This window comes from Parastagonospora nodorum, assembly GCF_000146915.1.
Source record: "Parastagonospora nodorum SN15 chromosome Unknown scaffold_42, whole genome shotgun sequence".
Taxonomy (NCBI): Eukaryota; Fungi; Ascomycota; class Dothideomycetes; order Pleosporales; family Phaeosphaeriaceae; genus Parastagonospora; species Parastagonospora nodorum.
Genome location: NW_001884590.1, coordinates 53,991 through 76,682, shown reverse-complemented (window position 1 = coordinate 76,682; position 22,692 = coordinate 53,991). Strand labels below are relative to the sequence as shown.

Sequence of the window (22,692 nt, the reverse complement as noted above, 5' to 3'; positions counted from 1 at the left end):
GTACTCAGGAATGCTTCTCGTTAATTGTCGCTAACTATGACAAGCACTAATACCCCAGAACCCCGCAATCCGATGGATGGGCTCGCTGTGAGTGGAACCTTTGGTTGCGTTTGGGCATGTCAATTGACTAATTAATAGGCCGATAAGCCGCCTTGCTCGGCACCTGTGGCAGCAGGTGCTCCGCAAAGTATGTACTCAACTTCACATTGATGTCTCTTTACTGATCCAACAGAAAGCGGCTACATCGAATGCGTTGCCCTCAGGATCATCGCCATCCATTCGACGCTCGCGTATGTTCCTCAGCTTGAATCGCACATTCCTAACGCTGACTTGTCCAGCGGCTCCCAAAGCTCCTTGAGGAAATCCTCCTCATGGCCACGAGGATCCGTCACTGCGTAACACCCTGCTACCCAGTCTGCAAGCATGGCTGCCTGCTTGCTCATCGCCCCCTCATCTACATGAGGATCGTTCCTGGGGATGGAGTGACTCAGCAGCGCGTATCCCAGCCGGTACACCTGTGAGTTCACGTTTAGTAATGTACAAAGCCGCATTTCTAACATCTTTCTACAGCGATCGCGTCCACGATATGGAGGTATACGACGCCACTGCTGCCTCGCGGTATGATGTGACCGACGTTGTATTGCGCGAGGAGGTGGTTGGTGGCGAGGGAGCTGATGACCGACTCGCGGAACCGATTCGTAAGGATTTTCTCTCTCCTTTGAGCGTGGCTAATGAGCATGTAGTGCAATATTGACAACGTAGCGGCATGGCTGTCCATCCACCAGCCGCCTTTGAACATGGCTGGTGAGCCGACGTATCCAGGTAGGGGCTGGGATCTTGCTTGACAGTATTGCCGCTGATATGATATCTTGCAGATGAGCTCGAACGCGCAATCTTGACGACGTAGTTGGCCGTTGGGCTTCGATGGTGTCAAAGGTAAGGGGACAGTGAATTATGGATACTGCGAGTTACAGTTAAATGCTGATATGTTGAAGGCGACATGACGCGATCTGGCAAGGTTGAGTGGTAGGTCAGAATCACATGAGCGATGTTGTCCGGGAGGCGAAATGCTGACGACATGAAGTCAGGAAGAGCAGCAGGTCGCTGAGGAGAGGACACACCTCGATGGTCAGCTGATGGCTTTCCTCCCTGCTTTCTAGCAATACGCTAATGATCTCTTTAGTTCGTTGGATTGTGGGATGTTTGACGACGGTTGCGACGATGGCGATGGTGATGGCGATGCGGTAAGTGTTGCGAATACCAGGCTTCACCAGTACTGCCACTAAACATTGAACAGAAGATGTAAAGAGATGGAAGACTGCAGCACTCGGACAGTATGAGTCTGGCATTCTGAGCTACGAGGTCCAACAAGCTGACTGGGCATTGTAGCTGATGCGAAATCTGTCCTCAACCTGCGCGCGACCGCGCGCACTGCTTTTCCATGGTTGAGCGTACCACAAAAAGTACGTCTTTCTGTTGAACCATGCACTTGTGGCTAAAACTGACCTGTTTGGAAGTTATGCCCCTCGAGCCCGGCTCGGGGCGGGGTGGTCGTTGTTGTGTAAGCTTCGCCCGTCAAGAACTCGCATTTGCTATCGCTGACACACGTGCAGGCCTGAGGCAATTTTCGAGGAGTTTGGGTGTTGGTTGGTGGTGCCCGCACTGGCCTCGCTTAGGACCATCAAGTGAGTGCTTGCCCCGCGTTCGCCATTAATGATGGCCCGGCGTTACTTATGTCCTGGAGGTCTGACTGACTTTTTTCTAAGCCGACACCAGATCACGTGTTTTATACTTTTTTAACGCTTTTTTGTGCTGATGGTAGAGGGCAATTACCATCCCCTTTTGGTCTAGCTTGTTTTTTGATGATACCCCCAGTTTGCGTTTCATATCTAGAATAAATAAAAATGCGGTACCCTCCCGCTAAAAAAATTGCCCTGGTAGCGTATTGTGTAGCTGTACCGAGGAAATGCGCCCACGCTAGACTATGGTGGGGTATCACAACAATGGTGGCCCGAATCCAGGCGCAAATTGATTCAACGTGGCATCACGTCTGCTCGGTACGAAATGTATAGTCTGCAGTTTCCACACTCAGCACCTAATCTCCGCTGCACAAATTCAATCTGCGACACTGGCATCAGCCACCATGTCGTCCTCTTTTCTTCTTCTTCCACGCGAAGTCCGTGACATCATCTACGATTATTATGTCTGTTGCGATGGCGGATATGTATACGACTTCGAAGGGAACAAGCTCGTGCAAGCTAATGGGAACCACATTGAGCTAGCACTCCTCCGAACTTGTCACCAGGTCGCCAGAGAAATGAATGGGCTCGCCTTGCCTACGAACACGATTACTTTCTCGACCTTCTTCTCAGAAAAAACGCGCGGATCAGCTGGCCAATTTCATGCCGCCATATCAAGACAAAAGCAGGGCAAGGACATGTTTATCGAATTTTTGGGTTACAAGTTATATACGCCTCAAATGGCAACAGTGGCAACAGCACGGTATCCCATGTTCGAGCCGTACATCACTTCCCTGGCGTCGCAATCAGGACCTTTTTTTCGTCCACGAAATGGGAATCCCTACGGCCAGCCGCCGTCCTTATGGAGAGAATTCGCCGAATTCGCAGCCGGGGCAGATATTAGAATACGAAGAGGCCAAAACATTTCTTGTAGGCGGGCCTTTCGAGAAGGCTGGCCCAGTGGCTACCGATGCCTTCTTTGAAACATGGGCTATTCCCAATGACGCAGAACTGAAAGAGTTTACTCAAACCCATGAATTCGCTAAAGACTATGCGGACTACGTCAAATATACCTATTTCTGCGGCGTCATTAGCCATTCGATTTCTCCAGTCGGCTCTCACCTAGGGACACTGGGCACAGATAACGAACTATAGGTTTTGCGCGAAAGGACTACGAGTTCGGGTTGGCGTTCCCAGAAGAACATGCTAGGGGACTCATACCATTTTGCGTGGAAAATGCAAAGTTACGCGTGGAGCGTTATGTCAGCTTGTGGCAGAATGCTTTGCCTGTCGCACGACAACTTGACTATACCGGCGTGGACCTCGGCTGGTTACGTTGGGTTACAGACCGAAGTGACAGCGATATGCACCTTTCGGATCCTGAATGGTTGCGCAACGACAAACTCGCAGCTCGAGATATCACAAAGTCCATCGGAACCTGGATTGTAGAAGCTCATCGCTTGCCTTCACTCGGAATGCCTGAAGGCTCATACACGCTTGTATTCGACGGAGGTCCAATGCCAGAGAAAAGTACTGCGGCATTTGCTGTTGTTCAACGAGATGCGGTGTGGCAGGCCGCCTTTACTACCAGGTTCCCTCGTGGCTCAACGCCCGAACACCCATGGTTAAACATGTGTGCTCAACCTGGCTACTTTTTCGAATCGCTGCCTGACGCGATTCGACATATTACAACAACAAGCTCATTGATAAGGTGCAACTTTGATCCTGGGCAGCTACATATTGATAGTGCGAAAGCTCTGGCTGACGCGCGAGTTGGATGGTCGTTGGAAAGATGGCAAGATGACTGGGATACTCACGAGCCACGGGAATTTGAAACCGAGTCGCCGTTGCCGCCGTGGTACAAGCTTCGATGGCAGCGCGTCATGCCGGTACTTTGACACAAGTTCTGATTGGATGGAAGTGCTCGTGTGCGATACGACTACTCAATATATAGACCGTACTATGCTAGATGCTTTACTTAATGAAGATGTATGTATCAGTTAGGTTGACTGTAGGAGAAGAGCTATGACCACACTGAGACTGGAGTGTGACCAGCGCGCCGAAACGCGTCACCAACACGCGTCATTTATAACAGACACGCATCCCCTATCCCGAAACAGCTCTCCATTCCTCTATGTACACTGATCCTGAACCAATTTTCTACGTACGTGTCCAGTCAAAGCAATCGAATCGCTGCAGAGCCACCGCACTCTAGACAATATGAGGAAGGGTCCATATTCCGACGCAGTACGGGATATTCCAGGCTCTGAGTCGTGGCTCGTGATCAACACAGATGGAAGCTCCTTCCGCAATGGTAAACCTGATGCTATCGCTGGCGTTGGTGTCTACTTTGGGCCCAATGACAAAAGGTAAGGTCCCGAGCACCAGGGATGTCGACAAGCCCAACCAGTAAAGGTAACTTAGATGCGATGGTGAAATGGTGTGCTAAATAGTGACAGGAACACAGGACAGCCGTTGGGTCCTGGTAAGCAAACTAACCAACGCGCTGAACTAATGGCTGTCAAAATAGCCCTCGAGAAGGCGCCAATCGATCAGGTAGTTCTCATCTCCAGCGACTCCAGGTACGCGATCAATTGCCTCACCGATTGGCTGCCATTATGGAAACAGAGAAGCTGGAAGAAAGTCGAGGGAATCTTCAAGGAGAATACAGAGCTGATACAGTCCATTGTGAAGCGTATGGAGACAAGGCAGAAGTTCAACGCATTGACTTACTTCTGGTGGGTCAAAGGGCATTCGGGAGATCCAGGCAACGAGTTTGCAGACAAGCTTGCTGTCAAGGGATCCAAGTCAGTACTGCATAGTATTGAGTGGGCCTCGCTAATCATTCTCAGATGCGCGTGGGGCCAGAGAGACCGTCAGCAGAAAGCTGACAGAAGACGACAAGCTCGTATAACCCGCTATAAGACGTTCGTTGCGATCCACCTACCCGTCGAGCGCCGAAGGATACACTATGTACGACGAGAGGAAGTGTCTCAATACACACAAGGATCTGATTGCATCTTCGGGGTGTTCAACAAGCACTTGGCTGCTGCCTGGTTCCGAGACCATGGACCCCAGCGTCACGTGGAGAGACCCCAACGTCCCGCAAAGAGAGCGCGCTCGAAAACTGCAGGCAAGCCGAAAGCCGGTGTACCGAAACCAAAGGAGACAGAGCCGCAAGAGACAGAGTCGCCAAAGATGGCTGCAATGGCGAACCAAAAGAAAGGCACAAAGACGGTTCGATTCGCATTACCAAATATTTCTACCGAGCCTGAAATGGCGCATGATGCCATGGAAGTATGTGCCAAAGCTTGATCGTCTTGTGGGACACAACACAATAAAAGAACATCAAATTTGGCTCGCATATCTATGTTCAAAGGGAAAGAATTGTACGAGTAGGATCGGCGTTCTAGTCCCAATTAAAGTGCGTCTATTATACCACATCGTCCATTTCAAAGTACAGCCCCCAGTGATTCTTGCACCCCGGATTGAACGCACTGCCACACGCGGTACATTTGCTGCCACTCTTCATATACTCATCCACAGTCAAGACATGCTTGCAAGAGCCACAAAGTACCGCGTCTTCGCCTCTTTGGGTACGCGGCCAGGTACCGGATTTGTGGGCTTCGCATTCGTCGTGGCAGCTAATGCACGCGTAGAATTTGCTGCAGCAATAGTGCTTGATGGCAATGATGTCGAGTGGTGAGTGCCAATGAGCACATTGTGTCAAAGGGGTGATGGAGATGCCGTGGACTGTGGGTGGCATGACGGGTGGTGTGAAGCATGTGGGTCTGTGAGTTGGCGAAAATGTCGGAGAGGGTAGGGCTGAGCTAGCTCGGGAGGATCACTTGCTTCTTCCGGCTGCACGACGTCCGGAGCTTTAGAATTGTTTATCTGCAGCTAATGTGAATGGTCAATAATGTGTGCAATTATCGACATTCGGCATTTCGCATACATGTGTAGAGGCACATAATCTGCATCATCCAAGAACTGACATGATTCGCATCGACAGAGTTTTTAAAAAGTATGGGGATTCGGGCGTGGGATCCGCTTCTCCATTGTTTTTCTTTGCACCCACGGCCGTGCCAGAAGCCAGTCCGAAGCTCGCCGAAAGCCTCAGCGCAAGTCGTCACTTGCCCCGCCCCCGCCGACCTCACAAGTCCAAACACTGGAGCTCACCTCGACAACACTGCACAACTCCAGACTTTTGCTTTCACGCCCATAGCAGCTAAACCTCTCCACTACCTGCAAATCCAAACAATACCGCAATCATGGCTCGTCAATTCTTCGTCGGCGGCAACTTCAAGATGTATGTTACGACGCGGGCAGTGAGTACCGCATGTGCAGACAGGAGGAACTGACAAAGTCTAAAGGAACGGAACCATCAAGTCCATCAAGGAGATTCTTGGCCACTTGAGCCAGGCAAAGCTCGACCCCAACACTGGTACGTCCCATTGAGCCCATGACGCAGCAATTCACCAACACAACCCACAGAGGTCGTCGTCGCCCCACCAGCCCTCTACCTCCTCCTCGCCCGCGAGCACCTGCGCCCCGGCCTCGAAGTCGCCGCGCAAAACATCTTCGACAAGCCCAGCGGCGCCTTCACCGGCGAGATCTCCGCCGACCAGCTCAAGGACAGCGGCATCACATGGACGATTCTCGGCCACTCTGAGCGCCGCACCATCCTGAACGAGGACGACGCGTTTGTTGCGTCCAAGACCAAGGCGGCGCTGGACTGCGGGCTCGGCGTGATTCTGTGCTGCGGTGAGAGTCTCGAGCAGCGCGAGGCAAACAAGACCATCGAGGTTGTGACCAAGCAGCTCAAGGCGGTGGCGGACAAGGTCAAGGACTGGAGTAAGATTGTCGTTGCTTACGAGCCTATCTGGTGAGTCCACGCAATTCCTGTCTACCTTATCTTACTCTCAAGCTAACACCGTGTAGGGCCATTGGCACCGGCAAGGTCGCGACCACGGAGCAGGCACAGGAAGTCCACAAGGCGATCCGCGAGTGGCTCCAGAAGGAGGTGTCCGCCGAGGCGGCAGAGAAGACGCGCATCCTGTACGGCGGCAGCGTGTCGGAGAAGAACTGCAATGAGCTGGCCAAGCAGCCCGACATCGATGGCTTCCTGGTCGGCGGTGCTAGCTTGAAGCCCGCGTTTGTCGACATCATCAATGCTAAGCAGGCATGAATGCATGGCGGTGAGGCAAGGTTGTAGACATCGATGCACGAAGACATGACCCCAAGGCTATTTCAATATAGAAGTCGAATATCACTCGGAAAGAGCGACAGTCTCAAGATTTAGTTGTCATGCTCAATTGATCCCAATGTGCGCCGTGTATGCTATTGTGTTTTGTACAAGTAGATATGCAGCATCTTCATATCTGCACCTTTGCCCCATGGAACGGATCCCAAATACCCCTCACGCTCTCGTTGATACTGGTCACAGGCTTGCCCGTCTTCCTATTCTTCTCACCCGTGCTGTTCCGTAGAATCTCCGCCTTCTCCCGCACGCCGTCGTTTTGCAGATTCTTGACGCAGATCGCTCGCTGCGTGCCGTTGATGTAGTGTGCGATGATGACGGGATGCTTCCGTGGCCGCGGGCTGACGGTGATTTCGATCTGTGGGCTGCTACGAGCGAACGCCGGCAGCGAGGATTTGATAAAGGCGTTCATGCCGCGCGAGGAGCCCCACCAGTTGCAGTAGTGGAAGCTGAGGGCCTTGCAGGGCAGGATGAAGGAGCCGACGCCATTCTGTGCATTGTTAGCATTGGTGCTTGAGGGATACCAATATGACATGCCTGCGATTTGGCGACTGCTTTAATGGCCGACAGAGGCATATTGACTTATGTGGCGCTTCCGCAACGATGCAGACGCCGTTGTCGACGTTGGAGAAAGTTGAGTGTTGCGCCGTCACGTGCAGGATCTGGCGCCTGCCGCTAACGTGAACCTGCCGTTCCCTCGACATGCCTGCTGCAGACCAACCCTTCATCGTCACTCCCTCCCCCCTTTCCCTCCAACTACATCACATCGCCAGCTGGAGCGCATTCCAGCGACGACTCCAACATGACGGACAAACTCCCGCCGATGCTGCTGAACCTGTTCGCCCCGCGGCCGCCGCTGCGCTGGGTCGAGCCGTCGGACCACGCGCCTGAGAAGCGCTGCACGCCCAAGATCTCCGGCATCGGCCAGTATCTGCAGGCGATGAAGGAGTACAAGGACAACGACGGATACGTGCCGACCGACAGCTGGCTGCAGAAGCGCGACCGCAAGAAGCTCGAGAAGAAGGAGAAGCAGGAGAAGCTCCTGAGTGAAGGCATCCATCAATGTACGTCACGCACCACGCGCGATCTCTCACCTGTTCACGCTAACACGCCACAGACAAGCCCAGTGAAGACCCTAAAGTCCAGGGCGACGCTTTCAAGACTCTATTCGTGTCCCGCCTTGCTTACGGCGTCACGTCTGACGATCTGGAGCGCGAATTCGGTCGCTACGGTCCGATTGAGCGCATCCGCATCGTCGAGGACATTACTGCGCCGCCTGACGCGCCGCCGAAGAAACGCAAGCGCGGTTACGCCTTTATTGTCTACGAGCGCGAAAAAGACATGAAGGCCGCCCTACAAGGAAACCGACGGCATCAAGATCAAAGATCGGCGCGTCCTCGTCGATGTCGAGCGCGGTCGCACAGTGTCTGGCTGGCGCCCTCGCCGCTTTGGTGGTGGTCTTGGTGGTCGAGGCTACACCAAGGGCCCTGCGGCTCGAGGCCAGCCGGGTCCTGGAGGGTTCGGTGCACCAGCTGGGTCCGGAGGATTCGGTGGCCGTGGTGGAGGCTTCCAGCAGAGCGGCTTTGGCGGACGCGGTGGTGGTCGCGGAGGCTTTGGAGGAGACCGAGGCTTTGGCGGCGGCCGAGGAGGTGGATTCGGCGGCGGTCGTGGAGGAGGCTTTGGCGGTGGGCGAGGTGGAATCGGTTACCAGTCTAACGGCTACAGCGGTCCTCCAGACGGCGCACCCGCTGGCCCCCGAGGCCCACGAGAGGGAGGTTTCGGCGGCGGTCGCGGAGGTGGAGGTGGTTACGGCGGAGATCGAGGCTCAGGCAGCCGACACGGCGACGACCGACGAGGCGGCGGCGGTGGGTATGATCGCGGCTCCAGCGGCGCAAACAACGAGCCCCTCGGCAGCAGAGAGCGCGCCCCACGGGACGGCGGTCGAGACGGTGGGTATGGCCGCGACGACGGCTCGCGAAAGCGCGGGTACGAAGGCGACAGCTACGACGACCCCAGACAACGAAGGAGGTATTGAGCGTGCCTGCGCCAGGGTTTGTCACAAAAGGTTACCTCCCTTTCTTTCGCCTCTTGGTTCTGAGTCAACGAGGGTAAGACGAGCGATATCGAAACTCTTGACGTTCCGAGGACAGATACCATCCGATCAGAGGGTAAGCACCGCACATCGACATCACCACTGTTCCTCGATCATTCGGCTTCTTCTGGTAGGATCTAAGGTACAGCGCACAACACACCATTCGACACATTTCGGGAGTTTTACTTGGACACGTACATCTGCGGGTAATGGGAAGGGTAGGGAACCAAAGGTGAATTTTCTATCAAGTGTCTTATTATCCTTTTTTTCCTTTGGTAGGTATGTAAGTATCAAGTGACACCCGTCAAGGTAAGATTAGGCAGGTAAGGAACTTCTTCTAGTCCGAGCTTGATGATCTTATCGTGGTGCTTTGGGTACATGCCTGATTCGCAAAAGCTGTGAAGGGGGAGTAGGTGGATGTGTATATTAGTATTGTCCGTAGCATGGAAGTCGAGTACCGTGTATTCAAACTTGCAGATGATGTCACATGGTGCACTTTTCCTCTGCTTGATGAAGCCCAGTGCAAAGCAATCCGCGTGCAAATGCTCGGTTCGCCTTTGAAATCGTCTGTACATTGCATCCCTAAAACCCAATCATAGCCTAAACATGAAGCTTTCAAACTCCGGGTATACAACGCCTCTGCCTCTCGACCCCATCATTACGATACGCCGTACATGTAACATCCAGCCCATCACGTCGTGCATATAATATCCGCCCACCCCACCGTCCACCTCACACCCCCCATAATCGCGACCGCCAGCCCTAATCCGACCCCCACACTCGCCGCCCCGTAGACATACGCATGCCTCCTCTTCAGCCCATCCAGCTCCGCAATCCACGTCGACACCGTCGTCAGCGCCCCGCAGAACCCGTCCTGCACGCCCTGCAACACCTGGCAGCCAACCAGCGTCCCGCCCACGACGCCTGTGTGCGCCAGCGACACGCGCTGCAGGTCGTAGCTCATGCCCAGCACCGCGGTGCCGAAGATGTTGACGGCGAAGGTACCCAGCGGGAAAGTGGGTAAGAGCGGGTTGAGCAGTTTCGACATGTAGAAGCGCAGCAGGCAGCCGAGGGGTGCGAAGACGCATGCGAAGAGCGCTTGCGAGCGCCATGCGTTCTGTGGGGGGAGGATGGAGAGCAGGATAGCTGCGAGCCAGCATCCGGGGCCTAGCAGGACGAACAGCGGGTCGAGGAAGCGGCGGGTGAGGCGGAAGGGGAGGGTGGGTGTGATGGGGTTTAGGAGGATGGCGAGGTGCGAGCCGGTTTTCAGCGCGCAGTAGCACAGCGAGAGGGTGGTGAGGATTGTGGCGGGCACGGCGAGGATTGAGTAGGCGTTGTTTCTTGGTGCGGTGGCAGTCAGGGATGAGGGAGAAGGGGAAGGGTGGTATTCAGGCGCCTTGAGTTCGTTTGCCAGACTGAGGAATACGTCGCGGATGAATGAGGAGAAGGACGTGAAACTCCCACAAAACCCTGTCGCGAGGCCAATGTATAGTGGAATCGTCTTTTTCACCTTTCCATGTCTTTTCTTGTCGTGAGTTGTTTCTGGATCGCGATCGCCCCATTCCGCGGCGAATAATGATTTGTCTTCAGCCAGGAAGCCGAAGATAAATGTGCCCGCGACGTTGGCCCACAGCTCGGAGAATGTTACGGGCGCGCCCGGGTAGAATGTCAGCGCTTGCAGACCGAGACGCGCGAGCGTGCCCCAGATTGCGAAGAAGATCAGATACGAAATCGTGTATAATTCTGTGGCGTATCTCGCCTTGCGCTGGGCGGCAGGCGTGGGTTTCGAGCGCACGTATGCATGCATGCCCTCCCCATTGGACGAAGTGATACTCGGCAGCGCGGTGATATCCAACTGACTTCCCGCCGCAATATTCCTCACCCCCCTCTTCTTCTCACTCTTCAAATCCGCAAGCGGGACCGTCGTCGACGACTCCGTCTGTCCGTGCCCATGTGCCAAGAGCTGGTATGGATTCGCCCACGTCTCAGGCGCTAGCAGCTCTTCTAACTTTTGCGCATCCTCAGGGTCAGGGGCAGGTCTGCGAGAACTGTAGGGACGCGCGCGGCTCTTGCCTTTGGCATTACTGCTTGCTCTTGAGCGCGTGTAGGGGACGTTTGGCGCGGGCGACGACGCATCCGCGCGGTCCGGGGAGAGGTCGAAGTCGTTGAGATGGCGCTGGGACTGTGGGCGCGAGCGGGAGCGCGTGCTGGGGAAGGAACTGCGGTCTGAGCGGAGCGAAGAGCGCTGTTGGTTGAAGTGGGATGCGCGCTTGGACGTGTCTTCGTCGTCATTGTTGGTGTTGTGATCCGCCATTATGCGTGATGACGCCTCTTTTTTCCTCAGCGAAGAGAGAAGACGAAAGGACTTCGCTGCGTCTTGTGAAGTACCCCCGACGACGACACCTGCGAAACAAAACACACGCCACGAAAAGACTATTATATCATGATTCGGGCGCACGGTCAGGGCACCACGACATGATGTCGACAGCTACTTTGGGCAGAACTGTGTATGCGACGGATTGCCGTTGGTGCCTTTTTCTCCGATACGTGCAGGGATGGGCCTGTTAAGCTTTATGCGGGTGACCTGGAATAGCGCGTCGGACCCTGCCGGCGAGGCTGTCGTGTTATCGCGGGCATGTGGGGAGCTATGACTATCCCACCTTCCCAGCTCGACGACGTGTTGTAGTACTTATACCACAAACTCCCTTACTTCAAACACGAACAATTGCGACCATGGCTCCCTCTGATCTCCCAAAGAATGCACATGTCTCAGTCCACCCATGTCTCCAGGCCAAGCTCTCCCAACTGCGCTCTGCATCAACCGGGTCCCGCGATGCGCAAACACTCGTGCATGAAATTGCCCTCATGGTTGGGTACGAAGCGCTCGGAGCAAGTCTAACAGCGCAGCAACAAGGAACCGTATGTTCTCCTAATACCACCTGTTCCTCTGGCATATAACCCCCACTTCTAATGTCCGACCAAACCACGCATCAAACATAACACACGCTGATATACCAATGCCTCACAGGACAAATCTCCCCTCGGCTACTCGTACCCCACGCACACCACATCGCCCTCGCCCTCCTCCATATCCCTCGTCCCCATCCTGCGCTCTGGCCTCTCCATGACCACAGCGCTATCCTCTCTCCTCCCCGCCCCCGTGCCCATCCACCACCTCGGCCTGTACCGCGAAAAGTCCACCCTCCAGCCCGTCGAATACTACAACAACCTACCCTACCACACCGCCACGTCCAACACGCCCATTCCCGATTTGGCAATCATATGCGACCCGATCATCGCGACGGGCGCGACATGTTGCGCGGCCATCGACACGCTCAAGGACTGGGGCGTCAAGAGGATTCTTGTGGTTAGTGTGCTTGCGGCGGTGGAGGGATTGAGGAAGGCGTGTGAGGAGTGGGAAGAGGGGGTTGAGGTGTGGGTTGGTGGGTGTGATGAGGGGGTGGATGAGAGGGGGATGATTAAGCCGGGGCTCGGGGATATTGGGGATAGGCTGTTTTTGACAATTGGGAAATAGATTTGAATTGATGTTGATGTCTATGGTTCGATATGGTCTGGTGGTGCTTCGACTGTGCTGTTACTGTAATGCATTAGGTAATGACAGCTGACAGTCGGTCGTCATTCTCGGCAATCTTTCACCAAATACCCGTAAGCTGGACCGCGGAAGTGTTATCCTGGAAATTCTGAGATCTTCACTTCACCGATGGCGTCTCGCTCCTCGAGGTGCACGTGTTGGTGAGGATAGACTAGGTAGGACAATCGGCGACGAACCGGAAGTTCGCTTCCGCCTGCCAAGACACTAATTATGCTAAATCTGACCTCTTACACTGGACTGCAGTTACTAGCTTCGTATACACGCATTTCACACTACGCTATGAGGATGCCCGGAGTGGATAGTCTAACCATTCGGTGAACGTGAGTCTGACAAGCTGAGGCACAAATCTCTTTCTGACTGCCAGGGTGTGTCTTAATCCTGGAATTGCATGACGACGGTGAAGTCGTGCTTCACGACCTACTACAATTTAAGAATTTACAAACATGCGATACAGTCCTCAGAGCGCGAAACTCGCACACAAGAGCGAGGTCTAACATACCAGATTTTAGCACGGGTGCCTGCGCCTTCGCCATGCGTCCCGAGCCGCCTTCTGCACATGGAATCCATCTAACCATCTCGACGAGCGAAGACGCATTAGCTAGGCCCAAGAGGCGTTAGAAGTCAGCTAGAATCATCTACACAGAATCCTTCGATCTAGATGTGGAGGGTAAGACGGGACGGTTGGCCTGACCAGTGATCCGGTCACCGAAGTCACGTGCCGACCATCTCATCACCGACACCTCAGAACATTGAAGTCGAAATGTCTAAGTCCATCATTCCTATCTGAAAGAATATGATATAAATATCTCCTCTTCATCCCCCCAAATAATTCCTCACCACGCTCATCAACAATCACTTCCACATCCAACCACCACTCTTCAAACAATCTTTCGCTTCTCCCAAAGCCCAACCAACCCAACCATCAACATGCAGTTCTCCACCATCTTCCTTGCCGCTATCTACAGCGTTGCTGCTCTCGCCGCACCCTCCCCCGTCGCTGATGCCACCGCCGAGGTCGAGCGCGCCATCCTCGAGCGCCGCGCATGCCGTGACGCCACCTACCGATGCGGTAACAACAACCCCGAGGTTTGCCAGTTTGGCATCTGGATGCTGGCTGCCAAGTGCGGTGGCGGACAGAAGTGTGTCATTGCTAATGGCGCGCCTTACTGCCTTTAAGCGCTGAATGGAGCTTGGAAAGGTATGTTTTTGATTGAGCCGGCTTTGAATCAGTGACTGACGGGTTTCAGGATCTGCAGTAGTCCAACACTATGCGGATGATCAGAGGGATTGGAGGAAATGGCTGGAGGGATTGGAGAAAACTGGGTTGGTGTTGTGATAGACAAGGATTGACGATACTGGCTTGAGTTAGCTATAGTTGTTTGCACGGAAAGAACATTTGCTGCTCACAATTCTTGGTTTTCTTTGCCGAAAATGCGCCTTTGATCTGATTTTCAATTTGACCTTTATACACTTGACAACCAGGTTTTTTCCTATTCGCTTCAGCGTCTACATTAATGCGAAGATGGCTCACTGGTCGTTACTCACTTGACCCCCGCTGAGCTCACGCGCTGATTCTTCAACCGTGCTTACCACTACTGAAATTTCCGAGCCCGACGCAAATGCAGATTCAAACACACTTGCTAACATGTGATCTCCTAGGCACGAGTTTAATACGTGTTTGACAGAACCTGTCTGAACAAATTTCTGCGTCCAAACATGAAAATGCTTGCGATCTCTGTGTCGCACAAAATTTTACCTGTCACGACTCCAACGATGAGACAAAAGAGTTACATATCCAGCCAAGTACAGTCTGTTCCATGAACCTAGCAACGAATGCGACTCCGAAGAGTTCTCATGCCAACTTCCATTATGCGGTCATTGTCAGCATCTTCGAATTCGATGTCTTGCGCTATGCTTCCCTCGATTCGACCAGGACTTGAGATTCCCGCTGCGATCACGCAGGGAGACATCAGGTAATTGCGAATTATGCAAGTTTTGGGATGCAATCAGCGTTGTTGAAGATGAGACGCGAGCGACCCCTGGGAATCAATCGCACAAACTGCACGAACTGTGTAGTGTTAGATATGGCTCTTCGAGATCAACACAAGCTGTGAAGTCTTTCACATATATGGGACCATGGCACCATGACACCAATTGGGGTAAACCAACTGCTAATGCAGCGACCGCGTCCGAACCAGTCAGTTGGACCACTCTGGCACCAGTATTTGTACCAAGCTGGAAAAAGGGGTACGATTCAGAATTTACTATGTAGCCAGACGGACATGGTTGAATGGCTGCATCCGAGCAAAAGCGCCACCATGGCTATCTATTGACTGCACACATAAGCAATACATGGCGAGGCTGGAGAAACAATAGTCGATACCGCTCTCTCGCTATTGGGAAAGCACGTTTCAGAGTCATGATGATGTCTTCGACAAAACCAATCAAGCATCATTGAGCGACCCAGGCTCACTGATGGTATACACACACACAAAACGTCTTTTGGTTTGGATTGGAGAGGCCGAAATCAACACATGTACCACGGTCCCCGGCAAGGAATGCGTCCCATCATTATCTGTAACAACGAACACGAGACTGCTGGTACTTGTTAGTACAGCAACATCTCCGCTCAGCGGCTTCAACATTTGGACAAAATGCACGCAACTTTCATTGCCCTCTCAACTGACAGCTGCGGCTTGAGCCTAACCATGCTCAATTACACACACGACTACCTTTCCGGAATATCGATCAGCGCGTATTCCGACCGTTTTTATTGCACGGAATAGAGCAAGGTTGATGAATAACACATCTTGGAGTGCCCTGGGCATTCTGACTTCCGCTCCTCAGAATATGACCCAGAAAAGTTTGGTTTTGTTCTTTATGTATACGTTGAGAGGCCTGAAGAAGAACTTGTCAGAGCATATATCCACCATTCCCCAAAGCTGAGCTGTCGTGACATCGACAACGATCTACTTCACGACGTTCGGGAGCCTCCGTTTCTGTGGATGATGCTTATAGCGTGGTGTAGTGTTTGAGCACATGATGGGATGATGAAGTAAGCAGCTAATATGTGAGAAAGTTTTCTCCTCCAGGTCTTAGACCTCACCGACAGGGATCGCGAGGAATCTACATGCTGAAATACACTACTTGTCCCACCGACTGCGGGTCAACTCCTAACTCACGAGGCATGAGGAGGTGCATATCCAACAATAGCTCCAAGAGAGGACGATGGCGTGCATTCAAATGTGAATTAGAGAATTGGCATTGGCAGGATATACATGAAGAGGTGGGTAGAAGCTTCACCCGCTTTTGAGGCACTTGTGCTTGTATGGTCGGTTGGCAGGTTAGACAAGCTCGTGTCCAATGGAATACGGCTGTGGTGGAGGAGACGTGGCGCTTGCCGCTAACTCAATCGAGTATCTTCGTTTCCTTTAAAACCTTGCAGCCTCCTTTGTTCGAAAAAGCATACTACTCCTCTACCTAGCGAAGCATAGTTCCTTTGAATTTGGAACTTGGGACATGAGCCGAGCAGCTGAAGTTAGCCTAATTTTCCGTGAAGCCACGTTTTAAACAGCATGCCCAGCTGACTAACGTTGAGTCATGTAGCGAATACGAGATTCGGGTGGCATGTTCGGTCGAGAATAGAAGTACTACGACCTTTCAATTTTCGCTCTCCTCACTCTCTTCAGCAATGGCTTTCGTCCGCCTGCAATGTTTGCATTTTTTAGTCCTTGGCTGGCTCGTTTCGATGTCTGCTTGCACAACCATTCGCACACGGGACGACACTGCTACTCCAGCACCAAAGATGATGCTTGCGCAGTATAAAGCTGTCCCATCCCCAATACGCCCGCATCCAGCTTTTGCTACTTGCGGACTACGCCACGAATCTCCACTCGAATTCAATACGAGACTCTTGACCACAAGGAACCATCTCCATCACCTCGTCCTCAATTATGACGGTACTTCGGAAGGAGCGTACTATATCCCAGACGAAGGATCATGGATATACATCACGACTTCCCGCAAGGACGAACGCACCAAAATGGTGGAAGAATTCGATGCTGCATTTCAAGACATCCTAGAACGGCAAGACCTTGCATCGTTTCGGAAGAACTTCTACTTCTACTTCACAGACTGCGCGACGAACTTTGAGCTCTGCGACAGCGGAATACCATTTTCAACACCTCGATTTAGAAGGGGGACTGAGCGCGTCAAACTCACGGCACCAAGCTTGATCTATCTCCAAGACAGTGGACCGTGTACCTCTGGCGAAATCGGATGCGGAGAGTGGTGTGACTGGCGCTGCAAAACAACGTATCATTATTTTGAACTCTCTGCCCAACGATTGCTATGGAGCAAAAAGCTCAGAGTTACAAGCACGGATGGAAAGAGGACTGTTGTACCGGCGTTTCCGAGTCCCAGTGCGCAGATGCGAAGCATAATGCTGATCTACAAGGCACTTGACACGTTTCACATTGGGCCGAATCAAGGCATATTGAGGGTCAGTGTTGAGCCCCGTGAACGCGATGGTACGCGGAGACGAGTTGCCAATGTTTCAATGCAGTTTTGATATTTAATTGCTATTGATTAGCTGCGGTATATCTGGTAAGCTCACATCTGTCATAGTATTTAGCATCGCACATCTGATATCTGATCTACGCTATAGGCCTGTGCCAAAAAGAAATTGCGAACGTAGACTTGCATCACCATGATACTCACCGTAACTTGGTTATGATTCGCCCATAGACCCTAGGCAAAGTTATTGAGCACCTTGCACTTGACTTCAGAAGTTTTGTTAAAACGGCGCATGCGCCGACTCGCGAAAAGCCTAATTGATGTAAACATGAATTCAGAACATATTATGAAAACGGACGCCGCATGTATAAAAGGTTGCCCTTAAACGTTGTACATAATTCATCTAGTTGTCATGGGCAAGACCGGCCGTAGGAATGGAACTGCAATTTTTATTCCCACATTCTACAACTTTGACTTGACAACCTCCTCGCGTCCCTTTAGCCCAGGATGTTGGGTGATAATCGGCCTCGTCACCGCAAAGAAAGCCGTTCCGCCCGACTTGCTTGAAAACTGTGCCTTAGACCCAACATAAAAGAACGCAAAGTCGCCAGCAACAAGGTGATGCGTCACGCCTGTAGCCTCGTCCAAGACGTCGATTTGGCCGTTGAGCACGTACTTGGTCTCCTCGTAGTCGTACGTCGGAATGTTGCGGGTGGGTCCGGGCTGGATGCGGTAAAAGCCCGAAGTCAGGTAGCTTGGTGAGTCCTTGGTATTTGTGCGGATGCTTTGGAAGTTAGCTGTATGTAATTTGAAGAGCTGTGGGAGGACCCGTGAAGAGCTTACGAGTGGAAGTCTGCGACGATTGCGCTCTCGCCCTCGGGGATTGGGATGAATTCTTGGCCTGCGCCTTTGATGACGGTAAGAGGGACGTATTTTTGAGACACTTAAAGACAGTAAGAATTAGTTGCGAGTTAGTGAATGTCGGTACATCGACTTACTTTTGAAGAATGATGGAGTGAGAGTGCAAGTGGTTGGCGAAGTTATCACAAGGGACCACAGAACATTTAAAGAACTTGCGAATGTTCTCGTGCTCTTTTACTAACTCTCACTTACGATTATTTTAGGTCTATTGATGCATTTGGTTGCTTGTACCCCTTCTTCTCCACTCCGTGATATTTGTCTTGATCGGGTAAGTCGTGCCGGGCAACCTAGCGTAGACAATCTGATCCTACATTTTCGTCCCACATGGATCCACATTCGCTTCTGGCGCAATATTGGACCAATAAGTATTCCTTTGTGCATCTACTCGGTCAATTGTCATAGGTCTAAGAAATGATGTTCAGATTAGGGTTGCGCTAGTGCAGGGGTGCGGTCGATCTTGCCATACTATCTATGAACCAATACCAGATGCACTTGCACTTATCGACGTCTATCGTGATTCAAAATAGTCGCTACTCGCATACAATGGAAATTGGCCTTCTATCTAATCTGCGCTATGAGTATGCTACTCAATACCCTGGGCCATCTTCAACAAATGCTGGTCATGATTCCGGGCTGCCACAAGCGAGATGCCGACGGGCAATCCATTCGCACCGAAACAAGCGGGAATGTTGATGACGGGTACATGTGAACCCTACAGCGCATTAGCACAATGCGCTAGGGATTGTATGCGTAGGACTCACCGTCCACAACGTATTGAACACCGGACTTCCTATGTCACCAAGCCCAAGTGGAGCTTCATCGACCGTACTCGGAGCTACAATAACCAAGTACTTCTTTGCCAGTTCATCTAAACCAGGTCGCATGCTACTGAGCAGATCCGTGGCATTCAGCCGCTCTTTTTGTGTGATACCATTTGCGTCCTCCACAATGCCGCAAATATCTGGCGTAAGCTTGTGCTTGTGCATCCGATACTCGCTGAGCAGTGCCACTTGGGCTTCACCGCTCATGATGGCCGTGTGTAAATGCGCCAGCACTCTTGCATCATCGATAGGGGAAGGTAATGACACCTCTTCAACCTTAACACCATTCTTTCCAAAAACCACCCTAGCCTTTTCCATGACGGTTTTCGTCCCAGGTCCAGTTTGATCTCACATAGGCGTCTTTATCTTCGCAACTGACATGTCTTCAAGCGCAACCTCATTAGGCGATTCATCATCGTCGATATCGAATACAGCTGCAAGCAGCTCCAGATCTTGAATGCTGCGCGCAAAGGAGCCGGTGGTGTCGAATTTATTTGAAGATCGGGCCTGACCAGCCGTGGAAATATTGTTGTGTGATGGCTTCCTTGCAAAGATGCCAATATACGATGCTGGGCGAATGATGCTGCCTCCAGACTGCACTCCGATGCTGAAGGGAACTTGCATATCTGTTACAGCAGCGGCTGAGCCAGCAGATGAGCCGACTGGTGTTCGATTGGGGTCATGAGGATTGGTTGTTGCAGGTCCCGAGTTTGGAACACCGAATTCTGTGGTGCTCGTCTCACCTAGAATGGTGGTCAACCGAGAAGAATATTAGAAGTGGTAATTGACTGAACAATGATGAGCGCACCAGCAGCCCTCAAAATAGCGACCGCTGAAGAGTCTAAATTGGGTTGGTATCCACAATATATCGAAGAGCCGTACTGCGTTGGCACATCTGAACGATTGAGCACCAGGATCTGCAAGGGACTAGATGTGTCATCACCTTTAGTGTAGATAACATCTTTGATACCAACTGCAACACCGTGCAAAGGTCCTCGCTGTTCCTTGGGAACCTTATCAAGAATCTTGGCCTGGTGGAGGACGAGTTCTGGATCTGATTCTCGTCAGTAACCTTTCAATTTAGAGCTTATTATCCTTACAGAGACTTACCAATATACTCCCACTCCTTGACAACGTACTCCCGCTCCTCGATACGCCGCAATATTGAACGCGCATATTGCTGCACATTTATAAGATCTGCGTCGAAGACGCGAGGCGCTTCGACTGCTGTCAGCGACGATAATGGCTTAGATAAGTTCATCCTTGTGTATGTATTTGCTGCGAATCAAGGCTGAAGATTGCATGAGTATCAGTCGTCCAGAAAGGTGAAGTCGACACACGTTCACATTCACATTCACCGTTCTGCGCAGTCACGAACAAAAGCGCGAAGAATGCGGCCAGAGAGAACGTATCAACAATGGTCGATGCGTCCAATACCACAACATGTTCACCGCGCATCACGTGCGCTGGTATCCTCGTACAAAAAGACGTATCGTAGGCCTAGACTCAGACTTGACGGTTGACGCTCGAAGGACCGCACAAGCATGCTCTAAACAGATGTCCTTCGTCGCAAATTCAATGTAGGAAATATCATGTTTACATGCTACGTTAAGTTCACTTGTGTCCTGGAATGTGTTTTCTGGTCTTTAAAATGAAGCTGGCAACCAAGACTTGCTCATATTCATCTCGCCGCTGAATTACCTCATACACATTTGCCTTTGTTCAGAGCCTTCATTAGCAAAGACGCCGTGAGTCAGCTACGTGAGCGTGTATAAGCTACCAGAGATAAATAATGCGGCTCAGTTATATCTCTAATATAGGCGCGTGACAACGACCGAGGGAACGAAAATTATGATCTAAAACAATTTAGATCGCATCGTGCCTAAATTGTATGCAGTCATGTAGCTAGTCTCATAGTCGAAGTCAACGTGGTCCAGGGACCGCTCGGCATTCGGCCTTCGGACTAGCATCGGATCTGATAACACCGACATACTGGACCCACACTCGGACATAGCGCAATCCTTCAAGGCAGCCTTTAGGCTGCAACCCTCGAAGTAGTTAGAAACGCACTCGAAGCAGCTAGACATTCAGGCCTGATGCTTAATCTGATAAGCTCAACGTATTGCCGAGGACGCATAAAACTCGTTGCTTGGCCGCTTTGATCTGATAAGACACTTGATATTTCGACTACAAGATGACTACCACACAAGATGCCATCACGCCCATTGCAGATGTCGAGCTCGCCAACCTTCCCATCATCAAGCCCGATGATCCCTATCTCGTCACTTTCGATGCGCACTTCGACATCGACAATCCTCTCGACTGGCCCCGCGGCCGCAAATGGTCCGTCACTGATGTCCTCTCCGCCACGTCCTTCAACCGCATCATGGTCAGTACCATCATGGCGCCCGCTTTAACCACAATCGCGCGAGAACTCTCCATGAGCCCCACCGAGTCCGTCATGGCGCTGTCCATCTACCTCTTAGCCACCGCCTTCGGGCCCTTGGTGATTGGCCCGTTGAGCGAAGTCTACGGCCGCTCGAAAGTACTGCATGCAAGCAACGTGTGGTTCCTCGTGTGGAATGTGGTGTGTGGATTCGCAAAGACCAAAGAGGTGTTGATTGCAGCGAGGTTTTTAGCGGGATTTGGCGCGGGTGGAGTTTATGCGCTCGCGGGCGGGGTGTTGGGGGATGTGTGGAGGAAGGAGCAGAGAGGGAGGAGTTTGGGGATGTATCTGCTGATTCCACTGCTCGGGGCTGCTGTTGGTACGTTGTGCTCGCGTGACGTCCTGAGAGATACGGTGCTGACAAATGTGCAGGTCCGATTATTGGCGGATTCATGGCGTTCCGGACGACGTGGAGATGGATGTTTTGGTCCACATCCATTTTCCAGGCCGTAATGATTTTGGTGTCGTTCTCCGCATTTCACGAGACTTTTGCGCCGACTATACTCGCTCGCCGCGCTGCGAAGTTGCGCAAGGATACTGGAGATGCTCGTTACTACACCGAGCACGAACGCGCGATGGCTAGCAGATCGGTTGCTTCCGTCCTATCTCAGGCTCTCACACGTCCTCTACGACTACTCTTATTCCACCCGATCATCCAAATTAACGCCCTCATGTCGGCGTTCGATTATGGCATCTTATACATTGTGCTTGCAAGCTTTGCTGACTTGTGGGTCAAGCAATACAAGTTGTCCGTCGAGCTCAGTGGCTTGCACTACCTGGCGGTTGCCTTTGGCGAAATTGCTGGCTCTCAACTCGGCGCTCCAATTCTGGACAGGTACTATCGCCGCATCAAGGCTCGACACCCCGAAGCCGACCCAGAGCCGGAGCACCGTATTCCGCTTACCATTCCCGGTCTCTTCATCGCCCCAATCGGCTTGTTGTTATACGGTTGGTCGGCTCAATTCCACGTGCATTGGGTTGTAGTCGACATCGGAATAGTCATTGCATGCTTTGGCGCTCAGATCAGAGGCATTCCAACGTCAGCGTACATCATGGACGCATACCCGGAACATACGAGCAGTGCCCTAGCAGCCCAGCAAGTCTTGCGGAGCCTGGCAGCATTTTTGTTCCCACTCTTCACTCCAATCATGTATGAGAAAATGGGGTACGGATGGGGCAATAGCGCCATGGGACTGGCCGAGCTGGCATTGTGTCTGCCTCTATCTGCGTCGCTCTGGTATTTTGGAGCCGGTCTGCGACGTCGGGCGCAGTCGACGGAGTAGCA

The 22,692-nt window shown here is 52.2% G+C and overlaps 15 protein-coding genes across 15 annotated transcripts; 11 read left to right on the top strand and 4 right to left on the bottom strand.

The window, feature by feature from the left end:
- Positions 1-535: 535 nt before the first annotated feature.
- Positions 536-907, top strand: SNOG_15999 (hypothetical protein; the record flags this gene model as incomplete). The annotated part of the gene is made up of 3 exons (XM_001806078.1): positions 536-739; positions 786-822; positions 876-907. The coding sequence occupies 3 exons, from the start codon at positions 536-538 to the stop codon at positions 905-907; spliced, it is 273 nt and encodes a 90-aa protein (XP_001806130.1).
- A 93-nt stretch (positions 908-1,000) lies between these two features.
- Positions 1,001-1,160, top strand: SNOG_15998 (hypothetical protein; the record flags this gene model as incomplete). The annotated part of the gene is made up of 2 exons (XM_001806077.1): positions 1,001-1,026; positions 1,085-1,160. The coding sequence occupies 2 exons, from the start codon at positions 1,001-1,003 to the stop codon at positions 1,158-1,160; spliced, it is 102 nt and encodes a 33-aa protein (XP_001806129.1).
- Positions 1,161-1,221: 61 nt separating this feature from the next.
- Positions 1,222-1,689, top strand: SNOG_15997 (hypothetical protein; the record flags this gene model as incomplete). Its single annotated transcript, XM_001806076.1, has 4 exons — positions 1,222-1,244; positions 1,298-1,334; positions 1,518-1,561; positions 1,614-1,689. The coding sequence occupies 4 exons, from the start codon at positions 1,222-1,224 to the stop codon at positions 1,687-1,689; spliced, it is 180 nt and encodes a 59-aa protein (XP_001806128.1).
- A 454-nt stretch (positions 1,690-2,143) lies between these two features.
- On the top strand, positions 2,144-3,637 carry SNOG_15996 (hypothetical protein; the record flags this gene model as incomplete). The annotated part of the gene is made up of 2 exons (XM_001806075.1): positions 2,144-2,669; positions 2,895-3,637. 2 exons carry the CDS (start codon positions 2,144-2,146, stop codon positions 3,635-3,637), a joined length of 1,269 nt encoding a protein of 422 aa, XP_001806127.1.
- A 238-nt stretch (positions 3,638-3,875) lies between these two features.
- On the top strand, positions 3,876-5,185 carry SNOG_15995 (hypothetical protein). Its single transcript, XM_001806074.1, has 3 exons — positions 3,876-4,108; positions 4,199-4,546; positions 4,592-5,185. Exons 1-3 carry the CDS (start codon positions 3,960-3,962, stop codon positions 5,052-5,054), a joined length of 960 nt encoding a protein of 319 aa, XP_001806126.1. The 5' UTR covers positions 3,876-3,959; the 3' UTR covers positions 5,055-5,185.
- A 762-nt stretch (positions 5,186-5,947) lies between these two features.
- SNOG_15994 (hypothetical protein) lies at positions 5,948-7,054 on the top strand. The gene is made up of 4 exons (XM_001806073.1): positions 5,948-6,048; positions 6,113-6,183; positions 6,234-6,624; positions 6,681-7,054. Exons 1-4 carry the CDS (start codon positions 6,011-6,013, stop codon positions 6,925-6,927), a joined length of 747 nt encoding a protein of 248 aa, XP_001806125.1. The 5' UTR covers positions 5,948-6,010; the 3' UTR covers positions 6,928-7,054.
- Positions 7,055-7,114: 60 nt separating this feature from the next.
- Positions 7,115-7,534, bottom strand: SNOG_15993 (hypothetical protein; the record flags this gene model as incomplete). Its single annotated transcript, XM_001806072.1, has 1 exon — positions 7,115-7,534. The coding sequence occupies one exon, from the start codon at positions 7,532-7,534 to the stop codon at positions 7,115-7,117; it is 420 nt and encodes a 139-aa protein (XP_001806124.1).
- A 267-nt stretch (positions 7,535-7,801) lies between these two features.
- SNOG_15992 (hypothetical protein) lies at positions 7,802-9,034 on the top strand (the record flags this gene model as incomplete). The annotated part of the gene is given in 3 exon segments (XM_001806071.1): positions 7,802-8,063; positions 8,117-8,327; positions 8,347-9,034. 3 exon segments carry the CDS (start codon positions 7,802-7,804, stop codon positions 9,032-9,034), a joined length of 1,161 nt encoding a protein of 386 aa, XP_001806123.1.
- A 748-nt stretch (positions 9,035-9,782) lies between these two features.
- Positions 9,783-11,405, bottom strand: SNOG_15991 (hypothetical protein; the record flags this gene model as incomplete). Its single annotated transcript, XM_001806070.1, has 1 exon — positions 9,783-11,405. The coding sequence occupies one exon, from the start codon at positions 11,403-11,405 to the stop codon at positions 9,783-9,785; it is 1,623 nt and encodes a 540-aa protein (XP_001806122.1).
- A 419-nt stretch (positions 11,406-11,824) lies between these two features.
- On the top strand, positions 11,825-12,808 carry SNOG_15990 (hypothetical protein; the record flags this gene model as incomplete). Its single annotated transcript, XM_001806069.1, has 2 exons — positions 11,825-12,010; positions 12,120-12,808. 2 exons carry the CDS (start codon positions 11,825-11,827, stop codon positions 12,624-12,626), a joined length of 693 nt encoding a protein of 230 aa, XP_001806121.1. The 3' UTR covers positions 12,627-12,808.
- An 823-nt stretch (positions 12,809-13,631) lies between these two features.
- Positions 13,632-13,880, top strand: SNOG_15989 (hypothetical protein; the record flags this gene model as incomplete). The annotated part of the gene is made up of 1 exon (XM_001806068.1): positions 13,632-13,880. One exon carries the CDS (start codon positions 13,632-13,634, stop codon positions 13,878-13,880), a length of 249 nt encoding a protein of 82 aa, XP_001806120.1.
- A 2,515-nt stretch (positions 13,881-16,395) lies between these two features.
- Positions 16,396-17,400, top strand: SNOG_15988 (hypothetical protein; the record flags this gene model as incomplete). The annotated part of the gene is made up of 3 exons (XM_001806067.1): positions 16,396-17,233; positions 17,296-17,309; positions 17,371-17,400. 3 exons carry the CDS (start codon positions 16,396-16,398, stop codon positions 17,398-17,400), a joined length of 882 nt encoding a protein of 293 aa, XP_001806119.1.
- A 281-nt stretch (positions 17,401-17,681) lies between these two features.
- On the bottom strand, positions 17,682-18,466 carry SNOG_15987 (hypothetical protein; the record flags this gene model as incomplete). Its single annotated transcript, XM_001806066.1, has 4 exons — positions 17,682-18,003; positions 18,063-18,162; positions 18,218-18,311; positions 18,452-18,466. 4 exons carry the CDS (start codon positions 18,464-18,466, stop codon positions 17,682-17,684), a joined length of 531 nt encoding a protein of 176 aa, XP_001806118.1.
- A 257-nt stretch (positions 18,467-18,723) lies between these two features.
- Positions 18,724-20,419, bottom strand: SNOG_15986 (hypothetical protein; the record flags this gene model as incomplete). Its single annotated transcript, XM_001806065.1, has 6 exons — positions 18,724-18,852; positions 18,902-19,265; positions 19,314-19,623; positions 19,770-20,009; positions 20,072-20,188; positions 20,302-20,419. 6 exons carry the CDS (start codon positions 20,417-20,419, stop codon positions 18,724-18,726), a joined length of 1,278 nt encoding a protein of 425 aa, XP_001806117.1.
- A 736-nt stretch (positions 20,420-21,155) lies between these two features.
- Positions 21,156-22,690, top strand: SNOG_15984 (hypothetical protein; the record flags this gene model as incomplete). The annotated part of the gene is made up of 2 exons (XM_001806064.1): positions 21,156-21,726; positions 21,780-22,690. The coding sequence occupies 2 exons, from the start codon at positions 21,156-21,158 to the stop codon at positions 22,688-22,690; spliced, it is 1,482 nt and encodes a 493-aa protein (XP_001806116.1).
- Between the last annotated feature and the right edge of the window lie 2 nt (positions 22,691-22,692).

Bases quoted from the DNA above. Each gene is read 5' to 3' on its own strand.
- SNOG_15994 (XM_001806073.1), top strand. From the start codon at position 6,011: ATGGCTCGTCAATTCTTCGTCGGCGGCAACTTCAAGAT. The intron at 6,184-6,233 runs GTACGTCCCATT...CACAACCCACAG, and splicing joins AAAGCTCGACCCCAACACTG to AGGTCGTCGTCGCCCCACCA. The intron at 6,625-6,680 runs GTGAGTCCACGC...AACACCGTGTAG, and splicing joins GTTGCTTACGAGCCTATCTG to GGCCATTGGCACCGGCAAGG.
- SNOG_15995 (XM_001806074.1), top strand. From the start codon at position 3,960: ATGAGGAAGGGTCCATATTCCGACGCAGTACGGGATATTCCAGGCTCT. The intron at 4,109-4,198 runs GTAAGGTCCCGA...AAATAGTGACAG, and splicing joins TTTGGGCCCAATGACAAAAG to GAACACAGGACAGCCGTTGG. The intron at 4,547-4,591 runs GTCAGTACTGCA...AATCATTCTCAG, and splicing joins CTTGCTGTCAAGGGATCCAA to ATGCGCGTGGGGCCAGAGAG.